Source organism: Polypterus senegalus, chromosome 16, assembly GCF_016835505.1.
Source record: "Polypterus senegalus isolate Bchr_013 chromosome 16, ASM1683550v1, whole genome shotgun sequence".
NCBI classification, from domain to species: domain Eukaryota; kingdom Metazoa; phylum Chordata; class Cladistia; order Polypteriformes; family Polypteridae; genus Polypterus; species Polypterus senegalus.
In genome coordinates this window covers 80778129-80795368 of record NC_053169.1, presented here as the reverse complement: position 1 = coordinate 80795368, position 17240 = coordinate 80778129, and the positions used below count along the sequence as shown (strand labels likewise).

The window sequence follows — 17240 nt, the reverse complement described above, 5'->3', positions numbered from 1 at the left end:
CCATGAAAGGTGTAGTGGAGATGAAAGAATAAGGACTTGCCCTGTTTAGCTACCTAATATATGAAATATAAAAATCATTGTGTAAAACACAAAAAAATGAAATCACTTAAAACTCTGAAACCTGCTTAGTCCAATCCAGACAACCAGAGACATCGGGAGCAACAGAAGAACCACCAGGGGGTCTGTCCATCAGTGAGCGACCGAAATAAATGTCTTCTGTTGTGCCGCAAACCAAAGTGCGTTGAGCTCTGCGTTTCAGATTAATAAGAAATCATATTTGGGCATGAAAGGCTGCGACATGTTCCACAACAATACCGTAAAAGCAAATAAAATGTGATGAGGGATCAGCCCAAACTGTGCCCTGTAGCTACAGCTCTGCAAATGACTAAACGTCTAATTATTGTGACATTTTCCATTTTCATCTCTAGCAGGAAGAAAACATATGCAACAATTAAATGCAGGAGTCTTCAAATATTTAACATGAAAGGGATGTTGCTCAGAGGATGAGAACCTCAATGGTCAGGGACTCGGCTTTCTCTCCCTTCAACACGTTTTAAGTTGAGTTAGTGCAGGTTTGGCAGTTTAGCGTCCACTGAAGCTTGTGCTTCTCTTTCTTTTCTTTTTTTTTTTTCTTCTGGTCTTCTAATTTTTTCCATTCACTCTACTCAGATTTCAGAAGTGAATCAGCTGCCTCGGCTCTCTTTGGTTTGTGCTAAAGGATACAAGCCATGGGGGTGGTCAACATCTTGGGATGTTTTTTTAGCCACCTCAGTGGAGGGGTGGCTGTCAGGCTAGGGATCTGCAGTGGCAATCGGAAGGCTGCAGGTTCAAATCTTGTAAACGCCTGAAGTGACTCTACTCCATTGGCCGCTTGAGTAAGACCCTTAACCTGCCATTACTCTGTCCTGGGTATGACATTAATGTGCATCAAGCAGGTCCTCCAACTTGCAGGGGAAATTTGGTGGTCAGTGGCAGGGCTGGCACTCCAGCCACTGTAGAAAACCTCACGCTGTTCCAGTGTGGTGCTGAGGTGTCACCCGCTGCACCCGGGTCCTAGTCCAAGTGGTTCATTGTGTGGCAATGCGCTACCAGTGCAAGCTCCCAACCTCTCCTCTAGGATGAGGTGTCTACTGAGGAAGAATGTGACAGAAACAGCTAAGGGAGTCAAGGGTGGACATTTGGGGGGTAACATGGCTGACCAATACCTCAGTGTCAAAACTTGTTCAAACTTGGGTAATCTTGGGTGATGATCAGCAGAACCCACCTTGAAGCAGTGTGGACCCAAGATGGAACTCGTCAGCTTGCTGGCGGGTCAGTGAAAGTGTCTAGTGACATCACTGTCTGGCCTGTTGTCAGTAGATTCTTCATATGATGGCTTATAAGAACATAAGAAGTTTGACAAATGAGAGGAGACCAGTGAGTCCATCGAACCCGTTTGTTTAGCTAATAGCTAGGTTGTCCAAATATCTCATCCAGTCCCACAACTCTTTGCATGAAGAAGTGCTTCCTGGCTTCATTGTTAAATGCACTTCCCCTTAATTTCCAATGATGTCTTCGAGTATGTGATTCACTTTTAAGCCTAAAGAATGTTGTTGGATCTACTATTGCTCCTGGAAGTTGACTCATTGATCCCAGCAGCACTCAGTTCTGCACAGATGTAGGCATCATAGTGAGATTGATGGAGATGTAATCATAAGAGTGGTGGATCAGGGCTCATCTGCTGACATAATTGGAGCAGAAAGTCCAAATTCATTGTTGGGTTGCGCTGTTCCACATGGTACACCAGTGCCCATCACTGTAGATGTCTTTTTATTTTATATAGCACACTGCCAGTTTACCATCCAATGCCAGCCCCCTTTTTTCCTGCAGTTCACACATTGAAATAACCCTGCTTCTGTTCAGTGACAGACAGGTTAAAAATGGTCGATTTTTCTCCTGCCGTGTGTCTTGACTGGCAGGAGTCTTTAAAGGCAGGTGCTTGGCATGCTTGCCTTCAGAGGGCAAAACCTCAAAAGCCTGGCAATGGTGGGTACCTCAGAGTGTGAGCAAAAGCTGCTGCTTCACTGAGCCAACTGGCAGTGTGATCAAAGAAATGCGCTCACAAAAATCAGACGGCTTAAAGTTATGCAAACAAAGCAAAAAAGCACTGCTGCTTCTATCAAAAAAAAACAAAAATGGAGACTGGCACAAAAGATTGGGAGAATGGGAGAAGCAGCCCTCAAAACATGCTGTGCTTTGAATCACCTCTTATGTGCGCCCCATCTCAGCAGTCACCATGGAGGTCATAAATGTAATTTAGAGTCTTCTGCAGGGCACCTGGAAAGAGAGCAGCTGAAATGAATGCAAGGTTTTCAGAAGTCCTTGCACAACCCGTTATGGTCTCTTGGCCACTTGGTCACACCTTCTCACCTCCATTTCTCACTCCATTTTAGGTTCTACTACCTTCTCAACTCCAGAACCAATGAGTCCAGAGAGGGAGAGGCCATTATTAATCCAGGCTGGTGTTAACAAAAATAGATGATGACGGTGCCAGCTGCCAGGAAAGAATATATTGCAAAAAGAAAAGAAATCAACTTCTTATTTCAGTCAGCTTTTCGTTATATACCACGTTACATAGGAAACAGCGCTGCAGAGTGCTTTTATATGCATATCATCACACCAGACATATCCTTCTACACTTGAAGTGCACCCTTCTGTCCATCCATCTATTTATCTGCTTTCTAAACCAACATTACCATTACATGCCAGTCCTCGGGTACTGGGTGCACAGCAGCAGCGGATTTTGAATTTGTACCCACATACTCAGAAGTCCAGCATTTTTGACATACTGCCAGTCTAATGACGAAATAAAACATTTAATTTTTTGTTAATTCTTTCTGTAATTTTATATAATGCCTCTCGTGTCCAGTGCCAAAGGAAAACACAAAGAGTTCTGTCTACTCAAGCTTTTATGTTTGAATTAACCTTCCCTGGCATGTCCTTTGGCTTCTTTGTCCAGTGATGTCACCTCCTCACCCACCACCCTGGTTAGAACCATTTAGCCCTTAGCACTTGGCAAGACCTGCCTCTGTCTGTGCAGGGAACAAACAAACAGTAGCTAGCATCCCCAGCAGTCAATGGAAAACACAGCATCCATAGGAGTACTGTATAATCTTACATTCTTCGAGGTGAATACATGAAGCCATATGGTGAGCCTAGTAGATGGGAAGTAACCTTGTTAAGCGCCCAAGAAGGATGCCTCTAACATAGCATTATATTCTCAAACTTTTTAGTCCAGGCACTGTATGATAGATAGATAGATAGATAGATAGATAGATAGATAGATAGATAGATAGATAGATAGATAGATAGATAGATAGATAGATAGATAGATAGATAGATAGATATTAAAGGCACTACATGATAGATAGATAGATAGATAGATAGATAGATAGATATGAAAGGTACTAGATAGATAGATAGATAGATAGACAGTCTAAGAAGCAGCAAGTTCAGAATGCCAAACTTGCAGATTTGTTGTTATTGATGTTGTTCACAGAAGCTTTGGCAGCAAACCACTGCATGAATCTCCTCAGGGACAGCAGCTATTAGCACATCGCGCCATTGTTGATTGATTTATACAAAGGAGATAAACAAAATGATGACTGTTTCTTTACTTTTTGCAGGAGCTTGTGGATTTCCTGCGCTTGCATTCACACAGCGCCGTCTATGCTACCTCCATGTCCCCACCAGTGGCAGAGCAAATTCTCCGGTCTATGAAGTGCATTATGGGACTGGATGGAACTACAATAGGTGAGTAAGATGAGCTGTGAAAATGCACATGTGGTCTGAACAAGCCCTGGAGCAAGTGTTCAAGTCATTAGGCTCTGTTCTGCTTTTGAAAATAGACAGCCCATTAATTTAAATCCCCTTTTTTGGATGTGTACGGCCATGTGTGTTAGGGGATCAGGCATATTAAAGTTTAGCAACTGTGACCTTTGAGGCCTTCTCAGTGGAAGTAGTGTTTCAGAGTAAAGGGAAGGAAGAGTTAAGTAATTGGACCCTCAGATCATTAAAGTTATAATGGCCAAGTCAGGAAGACATAGAGCAAGATGACTGAGCACCACAAAAAAAACACAAATAAACCTGAGAATTAGAGATGTGAGCATTCACGCCACCCTGAAATAGACGAGACTTGAACAAGACTCTGTAAGGCATGACAGAGTTGACACACATGAATGAGATGACGAAAACAGCGAATGTCAGTCCTAAAATGAAAAGATAAACTGGGGTGATGTTAGATGTAGTGTAACAGTGTAATATAAAATAAGCAGGCAAAGATAGATAGATAGACAGACAGACAGACAGATAGATAGATAGATAGATAGATAGATAGATAGATAGATAGATAGATAGATAGATAGATAGATAGATAGATAGATAGATAGATAGATATTAAAGGCACTACATTATAGATAGATACTGTAGATAGATAGATAGATAGATAGATAGAGGTCCAGTGTACTCCATAGCAAAGGTTTCTGGTTTTGGCAGAATGGAGCACTTGAGGTGCCAAACTTTATTCGACTGGACCCTTAAACGTTTGATTTGAGTTCTACAGCAGATATTCAAGCTAGCAGCAGGCGAGCACGTTTAACACATGGGTCTCATTCAGTTTTATTTTTTGTTTATTTAATTTTTTGACAGTTTTCAGCTTTTATTGAGCCATTTTTTGCTGAAGAGCAGATTTTGAGAGGCTGTTTCTTGCTTTTGAAATACCTGCCAAGCTTTTTTTTTTATTCCAGGTAATTTGGATGAAAAGCAAATTCATTTTTTGTTTCCAAAGACCCGGTGTGCCAGTCCAGCACAGCTGGATTCAGGCTGCCCCATCACTTACTCTGTTGATTTTTATTTTTTGTTTAACTACAATCTGTTTTAGAATCTGTTAGGAGACCCGGGTTCGCTTCGTGGGGTCCTCCCTGCATGGAGTTTGCATGTTTTCCTCGTGTCTGTGGGTTTCCTCCCACAGTCCAAAGACATGCACGTTAGGTGCATTGGTGGTCCTAAATTGTCCCTAGTGTGTGCTTGGTGTGTGTGTGTGCCCTGCGGTGGGCTGGCGCCCTGCCCAGAGTTTGTTTCCTGCCTTGCGCCCTGTGTTGGCTGGGATTGGCTCCAGCAGACCCCCGTGACCCTGTAGTTAGAATATAACGGGTTTGATAATGGATGGATGGATGGATGTTTAAGAATCACAGTAAGAATGAAAAGCAAGAAATGTCTGAGACATCTATATGCATCCATCCATTATTAAAGCTGCTTAATCCAGTAAAGGGTCTTGTTATGCATTGTAATTTGCTTTGCAAGTCACCTTGACTGAAGGCATCTGATAAATAAATACATAAATAAATAAATAAATAATGTGTGAGGTGGCACACTGGTAATGCTGTTGCCTCACAATTAAGAGAGCAGTTTGCATCCCAGATCCACTCTGCATGGAGCTTGGATGTTCTCCCCGTGTTTATGTAGGCTTCCTATGTCTAAAGTCATGCGGGTTAAGTGGCTTGGCGATGCTAGATAATCCTTTGTGTGTGTTTGTGTGTGTGTGGCGATTGTTCGTGTCTTGTGCCTTATGCTTTTCTAGGATAGGCTCCAACTTCTCCATGACCCTGCTCAGAATGAATAGGGTTTAGAAAATGGATGGATGAATAATGTTGTTTATCTACTGTATGCTTTATATATTCATTCAATATATAAACGTGTATATTATTGCTTTACTTTATTACTATAGCTATACCACTTGCATAAAACAACCCTGAACTAACCAGCGCGTATGTGTTGTGTGTGTGTGTGTGTATTTATATGTGTAAATACGCTGTGGCCTGTAGGGGGCATACCAGAGCCCAAAACACCAAACACAACTGCAGAAACAAACTTTCCAGGTGCAAATATACATCCTGTATTTTATTTGTCACAATGTACCTTAAGTAGACTTTCCACAACTACAGTGCACCTTCCAGTCCCTTTCAGTCTCACTTTTCTTTTCCTCCATTTCTCCCAGGCAAGTGCCATGTTCTCCCACCTGCCAAAGAGAAGGGCTCTCCTTTAAAGTGTTTCAGGTGTCCAAACCTTTGTCTCAAAGAATCACTTTCGGGTCAGGCAGAGTGCTCTTAAAGCAGGGCTTTTACCTTCTGCTAGCTCCCCGTGGTGGCTCCTAAGGGACCACAACTCATACTGGGGCTCACCAGCAGGGGTATTGCCTCCTAGCGCATAGGTGAACAATCTGTACAGGATAAGCACTCTCCCACAGGACTACTTTGCTTCTGTCTTTCTGGTCAGGAAGGGACAAACAACCACCGCCACCCCAGCCAAGATGCATCGCCCTCAAGGCCATCCTTCCATGGCACTTAGTAGGAAAGCCCCATTCCAAGTAGCTAGGGTGTCAGTCCCGGCATCGCAGCTGTTGCTGTGCTGTTCCATGACCACCTCCTGGCTGGGCCATTACAACACTGATGAGCCAAAACGGCATGATCGCCTCACTGATGTGCTGCTACTCCACGGTGTGCTGCCAAAACAGCTCTGACCCACCAAGGTATGGACTCTACAAGACCTCTGAAGATGTCCTGTGATATCTGGCACCAGGATGTTAGCAGCAGATCCTCTAATACCTGTGAGTTGGGACTGGATGTGTTGTTCCACAATTGGATTGGGATCTGGGGAATGTGAAGGCCAGTACAGCACCCTCATCTCTTCATCTTGTTCCTCAAACCATTTCCGAACAATCTGTTTGCTCCTCCTCCTGCATCTCACTCTCAGATTGCCTCTTTCTTTGTGTCACCAAAGCCAAAGTGAACAATCAGATTGCTCTGAGAGACTGGACACACAGACCTTAGGGTTTTATTATATACTGTAGTGGGCATACCGTATATCCATACACACCTACAGTATATATAGAAAGAGAGAGAGAGAGAGAGAGAGGTCATGAAATGAATGTGACCAATTTAAAGAGAATTATATTGCAGGTATAATTACATGTGTGAGGGGTGGCCCACATCCTTACCTGGCCAGGACATCCTTGAGGTGGAAGGAGAGAGGCAGACAGTTTACACAGGGCTTTGTCTCCCCCAGGATGCTAGATGGCAGCAAGCCCAGCCTCGAATCCCCACATGGGTGCCCACAAGGCATGCCAGCTATTGTTAGGTCCCATGGGGACCACCAGGGGGAGCTGCAGAATTTGGGAGTCTCTACTCCATAGGGCTCTAACTTCACCCAAAAGTTCTTCGGAGCTGCAGCATCAGGTCACCAGAAGCACTAAAAGGAGCTGCCTGCCTCTCATCAAGGAGCCAGAGTCGGGTGGAAGGTGAACGAAGCTTGCGAGGAAGAGTAGAGGAGTGACTGTGAGAGAGAAAAGAGTTATTTTGGGCCACTGTGCTTATTGTACTTGTGGCTTTGGTGCGAAACACTTGATTCAAAGAGTTTCCCACAATAAAAGACTCTTTGTGCCTTTTAACTTGTGTCCATACCCGTTTGTGTTGGGTGTTTGGGAAGCTGGTGTCCACACATGTTATTACATGCCACTCCTTATACCCAGTTTCCTGCAAAGTGCCTACTGTTGTGAGGTTCTTCACTTTAGCAGTTTCAGCTCTTTGGATGCATCGAGTCAGCCCCACTCTTTTCACTTAAGTCAGTGTCATTAATTTCATGACAGACCTTACATAACCTTAGCTCAGTAACGTGTGTATAGAGGTGGCACAGGTTTTCTATTGGTTACCACAGTTTACCTCCAACATCCGCCAAGGTCTCTGTTAGAAGAACTGGCGGCTCTAAATTGAGCCTGTGTGCGTGCGACTGCAGATGTTTGCTTGAGCTGGTCCTGCAGTCAACTGGTGTCCCTGTTTAGGGTTGATTCCTGCTTTATGCCTGATGCTGTCAAGATAAGCTCAGACCCCTGGCTGTGTTGAGCAGATTTGTACTAAACACAGACATAGGTAGGCAGACATGTTGTTGCACATATTTTGTATATATGCAGTTACAGAATCCAGACCGCTGTTTCTCACCCATTACATTCTTCCATGATGCTAAGTATTTATTCTCAAGACTCTAGGTAAGAATGGCGTGAGTGCAGGCACACTCATGAAAGATTCTAGATCTGAAAGCTAAGCAAAAGTAGCAAAGAGAGGAAAAGGCAAACCACAAAGTTGAGTGATGACAGTGTCATTCATCAAAGGCACATTTTTAAGCTTTTATAAAACGCATATGTCACAGTGACACATTCCCACGAGGCCCCCCTGTTCCTAATTAATGCCAGTTTCTAAGTGGGAGATGGCACACAAAAGCAGTATTGTGGACTGGACACAGTTTGGGACTTTGTTCTAGGGGGAGACTAGAAGGTCTCCTTTCAAGGAAGCACAGATTTGAAAAGCAGGTGGTAAAGATTAGAGCAGGTGGACATTTTTGTGACCCGCCCCTCTACTTCTGGCCTGTTTGTGGGTAATCCAGTGAATCATGGGAAGTTTCAACATAACACCTGACCTGGTGGGCTTTTCACTCGTTAGCACAGTGCAGGCATCTCATGCATTAGATTGTGTTTTAGCTCAGGCAGGAGAAGGAATTAAACTCTAAACAGCTAGGCATGTGACACTGTCCCTTTCCCTAACTGAGCAGACTGGTGACAGATGTGTTGGGCAGTCACTTAAGAATAAATCAATGAGATGTGACCAGCTGCCTCTCACAAGGCAATATGGTCAACGTTTCATTCTACCTGCCACAAGTGTGTGCAGGATTGCATGTTGTGTTGAGGAGTTCCCAGAGTGCCTTAATGGAGACTTGGGCCTTCCTACTTGCTGTAGGGGAGTGGATGCTGTTTGGTGGAAGGGGATTGAGCTGTGCTGTGTGGTAACACATATAAAGTAACTAGCCATGTGCACCCAACTACGTTGCGCGTGTTAAAGTTGTCTGTGAAGGGCTCCCTGTTTAAACGCAACTGCCATTTGTGAACTGGGCCCTTCATCGACAGCATTATGATTTTTTATAAGGGAAACAAAATTACAAAAGAAAACCCTTGGACATTGATTCGATAGGAAAGGCCTACTCGAAATCACTGTCCGAATCGTAATTATGTGGTGGTGTAGGAGCATTTCTGCTTCTGTCTGTTCACAGTCCGTCTCGTTTTCATGATGCTGCTGTTTCCTCTCACGATGTCTTCTCAACCTTTCTCCAATCTCGCAGGTTGGTTTGTGGCAATCCAAAGAGTAAGGCAATATACACGGAGCAATGGTTATTAAAGGGGGACACATAGGTATCTGGACTGCGTCTGGACTGAGCCTTCGTCCCCTTATAGCCCCTGACCCGGAGGTGTTCCTGTCCCAGCAGTCCACAGTTCCTTACTCCTTCCGGGTCAGGGCAATCAATCCATTACTTTAAACCGGGAGCACGACATTTCTTCCCGTCATGTGACAGTGACGTACTCCCGGGTCATAAGGCATCACAGAGCCCATAAGCCCCCCCACAGCGACTCCTGGTGGTCCCCAGGGTATCCAACAGTGCTGCGTATAAATACTATAAAGTCCATAAGGCCCTGGTGGACCTCGGGGCACGATCCTGCTGTCGGGAGAGCTCCTCCTGGTGGCCCAGGGGTGAGGACTGGCATGGGAAGCCGGCAGTCCTCCACAGTGGCCAAGAGGATGAAGACCTTCAGAAGTATGGCAAAAAGGACATTGTGCTGCTTCATTAAACTCTGTATTTATTTCGACTGTTGGCTCTGTTCTTAGGGCAGCTTTGCCCCCAGGGATAGGCACACAACTCACATTGCCATAATACTTGTGGCCAAGCACAGTAGATAGCGGATTCTTATGGCTTTTCTTTTTTAAGTTTTCCTTTTTTTGCTGGTTTATGATGTTCAGCCCATAAATTGCAGATCAGTTGTTGAAAACCTCATGAAGTTTGGCTTGATCATAGACACATGTGGGCCTCTTGATCTTGGCAAATCTTTTCTTTTTCATATGTTATTTCATATGTTATGCCCAATGTAAGAATGGAGGTCCTTGTAGTCTGCACATGCTAAGGTGGTCAACCAACTTGGCACAGTAAATTTTCTAAGTGTTCTAAGTGGGATTTTAAAAATTGTTGTAAAGTCGTGGGTACATTACCCCGCTTCTAGTTGAAGCGGATGTCAAACTTGACGACCACAGTTGCTGTTCATCTCACTGGAGCATGTCAGATTTCATTACTAGAAACAGCAGGGCATGACCAATTACATGACTTCATGATGACTTTTTGAGCACAGTTTTACATTTCTAAAGAATGACAAGCCCAGCCTTTTTCCTAAAAGCCAATAACGTGCTGACTGACAGAGCCAGTTCTGTATGAATGCTTTGCAAGTATGACGAGTTCAGGAGCAATCTCTGTCCTTTGGTTTTTTTTTTTTTTTAATTGTTAATAACTTTATTTCAAGAAAGTAACGTGGTATACAATGAAGCAGATGCAATTTGCAGAACATATGCAATAGATCATTTCAGAATCAATCTAAAAAAGAGAGTGCAGGAAAAAATCCTAACATAACAAGAATTCAGAAGAGCCAAGAGCAGGAAAAAAAATAAATACAAATTTAAAAAACAAGAGGAAAACATCTTTTCCTCCTATAGGAATGCTTATTCTAAATTCTTTTTTAATTAAGTCTTGCCATGTTAAAAAAAGTTTTGGACCGATTCTCTATGTAAGATTTTTTCCAATTTCAAATAACACAGAACGTCTATTACCCAGCTAGTTATAAATAGTGGGTTGTGATTCTTCCAGTTAAGCAAGATAAGTCGATGTGCTAGCAGTGCATTATCAGCCATTACTTTATCCTTCTCTAGTTTAAGCCCATCTGAGAGTCCGTCAGACACGGCTGTTATGAGTGATTGTGACACCAAGGCTGCCTGATACATAGTTAAAGATTTTTTTGTCCAAAATGATGTTAATTTGGTGCACCACCAGAATGTGTGTCCCAGTGAGACTGGAGTAAGATTGCAACACTCACAGGTGGTATCTTGCTCTCGATACATTTTTAACAGGATGAGTGCGATCGATGAAAGGTTTTAAGTTGAATTATTGAATGCTTTACACATATAGAGCTAGAACATATTCTACATATGGCTAACTTCTACTCCTTTCCTGAGATGATAATTGATAGGTCCTTTTCCCACTGTTCTGTAGGATCATTGAAGGGAACATTCTCTGCGATCTTTTTCTGTGTTGCTAGGATGCTGGCTGAATCTTCAAGTCTGATCAGTATTGCCTCAAGAATAGACATAAGTGGGTGACGTGGAAAATTGGGTAGTTTTCTATTAACAAAATATCTATTCAGAAAATAGTGGAAACGTTGTGTTGCTGGGATGTTAAATTTGAAGCGTAATTGGTCATAAGATGCAAATACGTTATCTACATAGAGTTCTCTAAGTGTCTTAGTCTGGAGCATTTTCCAAAGGTTAAATGCTGATTAGGTTTGAGAAGATTGAAAAAGGTCATAATCGTGTAGAGGAGCAACAGACAAGAAGCCTTGAAATGCATCCTGCATTGGTTCCATACTCTAAGGGATTGGTGGATAAATGGATTATTGGTACGTTAACTAAAGTTAGTATTTACTCATGCACAAAGGAGGACATATATAGAAGCAGAGCAAGGTACAATTTCCATTGCTGACCAGGCTGGTGTAAATTAATCTGTGCCAATGTCCAGTTCTTTATAGTGTGTAAAGTTAGGTAGTGCCATGCCACCTTCTGTTTTAGGTCTTTGTAGAGTCACCTTTTCAAAGTGCAGGCATCTTGAATTCCCAATAAGTCCTTTGTTTTTCTTAATCCATTCTGTCTTGGTATCTAAACCGTGAGAGGTCAGACAAGTAAGCCTCCTTTCTGTTTGTGAGGTCCAAAAAATCTGTGCTCCTTATTCCTTTTTCTTGCTTTCTGTGCTCATTGGTTTTCAGCTCTCGCACACACAGAGCCCATCCCTATAACCTAAGACAAAATCAAAACAAATCAAAATCAAAAGCAGGTTTGATAATTTCAGGTGAGTCACAGACTGATAGAACAGAGTCAGCAGCTATGTCAGGGTACACAACTGATGGTCATGGAAGCCCACTGTGACTGCCTTCAACTTGCTAAAATTATGCAAATGAAATGTGTGATTGAAAATTGCTGGAAAAGTCATGAAATTTGACATGGCCTGAAGCTGATCACATAACACATAGTTGTAGTGTATATACTCGCGGATAAGTTCTCCCACGGATAAGTCAGGACTTGATTTTATCGTATAATTTCTGGTGTTTTATTATGTCGGTCGTATAAGTCGAATGCGGAAAACAATGCGCTGTATCATCGTGTGCTCCTAACCTCTCTCTCTCTATTGTGCGTACATGACCACACGGTAATACCCGAACTATTCCAATGCAATGTTTGCACTAATTTGTGTTTTTTGTATCTCACACCGTCATACACCTTTATCGTAAGAGCATCCCTTATCTACGATGGAGCATTTGAACAGAAGAAAGTATGAACCTGATTTTTAAATTAAACGTCGTTGAAGTAGCAAAAGAAATTGGTAACTGTGCTGCTGCAACAAAATATGATGCATCTGAGAAACTGATGCGAGATCGGAGAAGGCAAGAAGATGTAAGAAAAAAACATTTAAGTGTGGCATTTTCAAACGGGTGTATAAGTCGGGGTCTGATTTTATGATCGATTTTTCTGGTTTCAAGACCCGATTTATATGTGAGTATATACGGTAAATATGGATGAGTGATCAGGAGCAGTCAGAAGACAGACGCAGAACAACAACATGTAAGGCAGTTCATGGGATGGAAGTGACTGAGCTGGCCGAGATTTTATAGCCTGTTTGTCAAAAGAATAGAACTTAAAGACAATTTTAATTAGGAGTCCTGGTTACAAGTTACTTTCTATGTGCTGACTACAGTTTACTGTATGTGCTTTAATTTACCACATTTCTTTATCCTTACTGTTTTAATTATTTTCTTACTATGTTCTTTGATATGTGACTTTCTTTAGATCTCTAACTTCCTGGTTACAACCCTTGTTCTGTTTGGATTATGAGCCTGATTCAACTCTTTATCCCTGTGACCACCTAGTGCAGTCATTACAACTTGCTTATACGGGACAAATTTAGAAACTCCTATTAATCTGTAATTTACATTTTATGGATATGGTAGAGAAGCAGATTATGAATCTAACACTGATATACAAGAATATGCAATACTAGTCAAACGTGGGTCAGGATATGAACTCAGTCTCCTAGAACTACTATTACTGTGTCACCCTGCAACTTCTATAATATAATATAATATATAATATAATATAATATAATATAATATAATATAATATAATATAATATAATATAATATAATATAATCATCCAATTCAGAGTCATTAGGGGCCAACAGCCTGCCAAGGCTAATGTAAGAAAATATCACAGGGCCTATTCACACTCACGCTCTGTCACCTTATTATATTATATTATATTATATTATATTATATTATATTATATTATATTATATTATATTATATTATATTATATTATGATGAAAAACATAATGTAAAACGTAACGATTTATCAACACCATGGAACTAATAAACAACAAGGCCACCATTTCCTTTCAATGCAGCTTTAGGCCTTTTTAGATTTCTTTCCCTCAAGTCCCAGACTGCATGTAGTGAGATGCTGCACTAATTCTTCAAGAAGAAAAGCCCATTGGTTTTTTTGAGGGATGACAGAGCTGAAAATCTACTTCACACTTGGCACTCCAGAACTTCCCCAAAAGACCCAAAGATGTTTCGATCTGGTGATTATGGAGGACATGTAAAGCCTGGTTTTCATGTACCCGCTGTTTAATTAGTTTATTAGTTTGTATGGGGACATTACATCCAGGAAGAGGAGAACATCATGAGGAAACATGTTTAAACTAGAGGGTGCACCATGTATATTTCTATGCTGTTCTATGACTATGAAGACCAGTTTTTAGACCTAGTGACTCCAACAAGATGGCCCCCGATACATTAATGTTCCACACTATATTTAACAACTGGCAACTAATTTTGTGAGTTGAAGGCATTGTTTTCCGTTCTGCAAACTCAAACCCTTCCCAGATGTAGGAAACAGGGTGTAAGATGATTTATCAGACCAGATTACTGTTTCCATTTCTTGTGTCCCCAGGTTGTGTGCTCTTCACACTGGGCTATGCATCTTTGTGTGCCTTGGAGATAAAGAGTTTCATGTGACAGCCCTGCTTTAAATTTACTTAAACACACTTGCTTTGTAAAGCTTGTGACATAAAGTTTTTTGTGAGGACTGGATCACCAAAGTGGTATTTCAATTATGGGGTGATTTGTGGGACTTACTTTCAGGGCATTTAGCAGGTCTTCTCTCTCTGTCCCCGTCATTGAGCTTTGATTTATGAGCACTGTTCCTCTTTGCTGTGGCAGTTTGTCAATGTTTGTCAAATGCTGCCATTATTTTAGACTAATCAAATAATATTGCAGTTATTGTGGCTGTTTTGGGGTACTAACTTCGGAAATTGTTAGTTACCTCATGTTACTTTTAAATACTCACATATCAAAGAGCTAACTGTTATAAAAGAGGTCTGAAAGACGCCTCCTGCTAATTGTCAGTCCACCTCATGTGACTCAAATTTTCAGCTGCATTTGTGATTCACTTACTTCCCAGTTAATCTCTTTTCATATGTGGTATTCTTAGTATTTTGCTCATCTGCTGTACTCGTGTATGGATTTTCTCCTAGTGTTCCAGCTCTCTCCTGCACTACATCCTTGTAAATGATAATGAGCGGGCCTGTCAGTGGTTGTTCCTATTAATCCTTTGTGCGCAATTAGGCATATATAAATGAAACACCTCTGTGTTTGTGTATGGAGCAGTCCGCTCGGCTCACTCTCAACCACAGCCACAAAATGGCGCATGCATGCACTTTTACATTTTTACGGCACTTGCTACGAAAGACCTTTGTGCAACAAACGATGCTGCACAACAACGATATCATGATAGTGACACAGAAAAAGAGACGCAATGTCGGAATAAAGCAATCGCCACGGCTTAGCAACGTGCGAGTGAAACACCTCAGCAATGGAGGGCAAGTTTTCACTAAAGACATTGTCTATCTGCAGGTATTTTCTCGAGACTAAGAGATTAATAGAACTCACATGCCAGTGATGCAGCTAAGATATGGGATCACCAGTGTCTCCTTAGAAAGCCAGTGGGGCAGCAAGCACAGGTGGATCCACGTCCTCTGCCCTAGGTTATTTTTAAGAGTTAGCTGACGCCTCTCCAAGTTCACAAATGCAGTAAAACAGCTTGGGTGTCTTCGGGTTGTTTTTAGTCCCAAAGACGACATGCAACTGGTATACAATAATGCTGGGACAGGACATCTCCCACTTTTACTTCAAAAAAGCTAATTTAGAAAAAGATAGTGGGATAGGTAAGCCTTGCCCATCAGTGCATTTTAAGTAAGATTTGTTCTGGTAGGAAAAGTCAACAATACATACCATAAAACCTTCCTATCCATTTCTTAATAAGCATACAGTATATCTGTCTATTATAAAAGAAAATCTTGAGACAAAGCTATTGGCAGGAGATTTTTTCAAGTCCCACCTAACTCTCGACCATTTTCAACCATCGCTGACAGTCCTCTCACCTCTCATTCATGTGAATGCTTTTGTCAGACACAGTTCCTGCGCTCTCGGCTCTTATAAATTTTTACATTTTCCTCACTTTAAGTTCACAATTAAAGAAGACTTATTATGTCAAAATCTTATTGAAGAATTTAATCCCAAGGGTTATCAACAGATGAAATGAGTACACGGGCAATCCTAGCACCAAGAAACGATAAACTCAAACAAATTAATGTGAAAATCTGTTACACACGTATCAATACACTATGCTGAAACAGTTGGTGGTGATCATGCAGGAGAAGAAAACATCAACTTATAATATTAACTACAACTACAACCATTAACACTGTCCGGTCTTCCACCGGCCGAATTACTGTTGAAAGAAGGATGTATCGTAATGTTATTGCGTAATTTATGTATGAGTGATGGGCTATGCAATAGGACAAGGTTAGCTGTATTAAAAATTGGTCAAACAATTCTGACATGTAAAATTTTAACAGGTGACAAGAAAGGTAATGTAGTACATCTTCTGCGGATAACATTAGACACCAAAGGAGAACTTGATATGCCATTGGTATTAAAGTGTTTACAGTTTCCCGTGAAAATAGGTTCTGCAAAGACAATTAACAAATCACAAGGACAAACATTCGAAAAAGTCGTTTTATTTATTCGAGAGAAAGAAACGATATTCACTCACTGGCAATTATACGCTGCGTTGTCACAATGTAAGTCCAAACAAAAATCTAAATTCAATGCGATATTGATGAAAAGTTAATTCAAAAAATAGTTTTTACTGAAGTTTTACAGTAAAAGTGTTACGTTTAAAAAGTATTTGTATTTAAATTTTAAAGCCAAATAGAACAAAATCATGTATAATGCAACGAATACCTCTAACGCAACATGGAACATAATTTTCTTTCAATTTATTGGAACATAATTTTCTTTTAATTTATTGCATTTTACTATTTTTTACTATGGTTAACTACTCGCTGTAATGTAAAATAGTTTGTTCTCTTATGCATATGTAACAATTCCCATGAAAATAACAATCTGTTTAAATTGTACATCCACTTTCCCATACGCGAGTGGTTGATCCATGAAGTGGCTAGCGGTAGCGCCCACCTAGGGGTTGGCTAGTGAAGCAAGCTTGGGGCAGAGCCCACTAGTATTGTAAAAGAAAATGTATCCATTCATTAATTTTCTTTATGTTTCAAACTTACTGTAGATGGGTTAAACACATACTGCCCTGCTTCAACAGAAAAATGGCAGGAATCCATCCGGTTCAGGTTGGCAGTTTTCTTCTTACTAAATTGTATCATCCTTCTCTATATTTTATTTTTCTAAAAATGTTTTTTAGAACATTAGAACAATCTAGACAAGAGCAGGCCATTTAGCTCAACAAAGCTCACTAGTCCTATCCAATTAATTCTTGCAAAATCACATCTAGTCTGGTTTTAATACCAGTTTTGTCTGAGTGCAGTTAAAATACTACTTATTAATTAAGAGGTGCCAACAATGCCCAGATAGTTCCCAAACATTCCAGAAAACAGTGCCCATAACTGGGCTATTGTGGTTCTTTACTTAAAGGTATTGATGGTG

General features: G+C 41.2%; 1 protein-coding gene across 1 annotated transcript in view; it reads left to right on the top strand.

The window, feature by feature from the left end:
- The window catches only part of sptlc3 (serine palmitoyltransferase, long chain base subunit 3), a 113063-nt gene that overhangs the window by 71640 nt on the left and 24183 nt on the right, over positions 1-17240 (top strand). The window contains exon 9 of the mRNA XM_039737815.1: positions 3666-3792. Coding sequence (XP_039593749.1) covers positions 3666-3792 — 127 coding nt within the window. The remainder of the gene's footprint in view (positions 1-3665; positions 3793-17240) is intronic.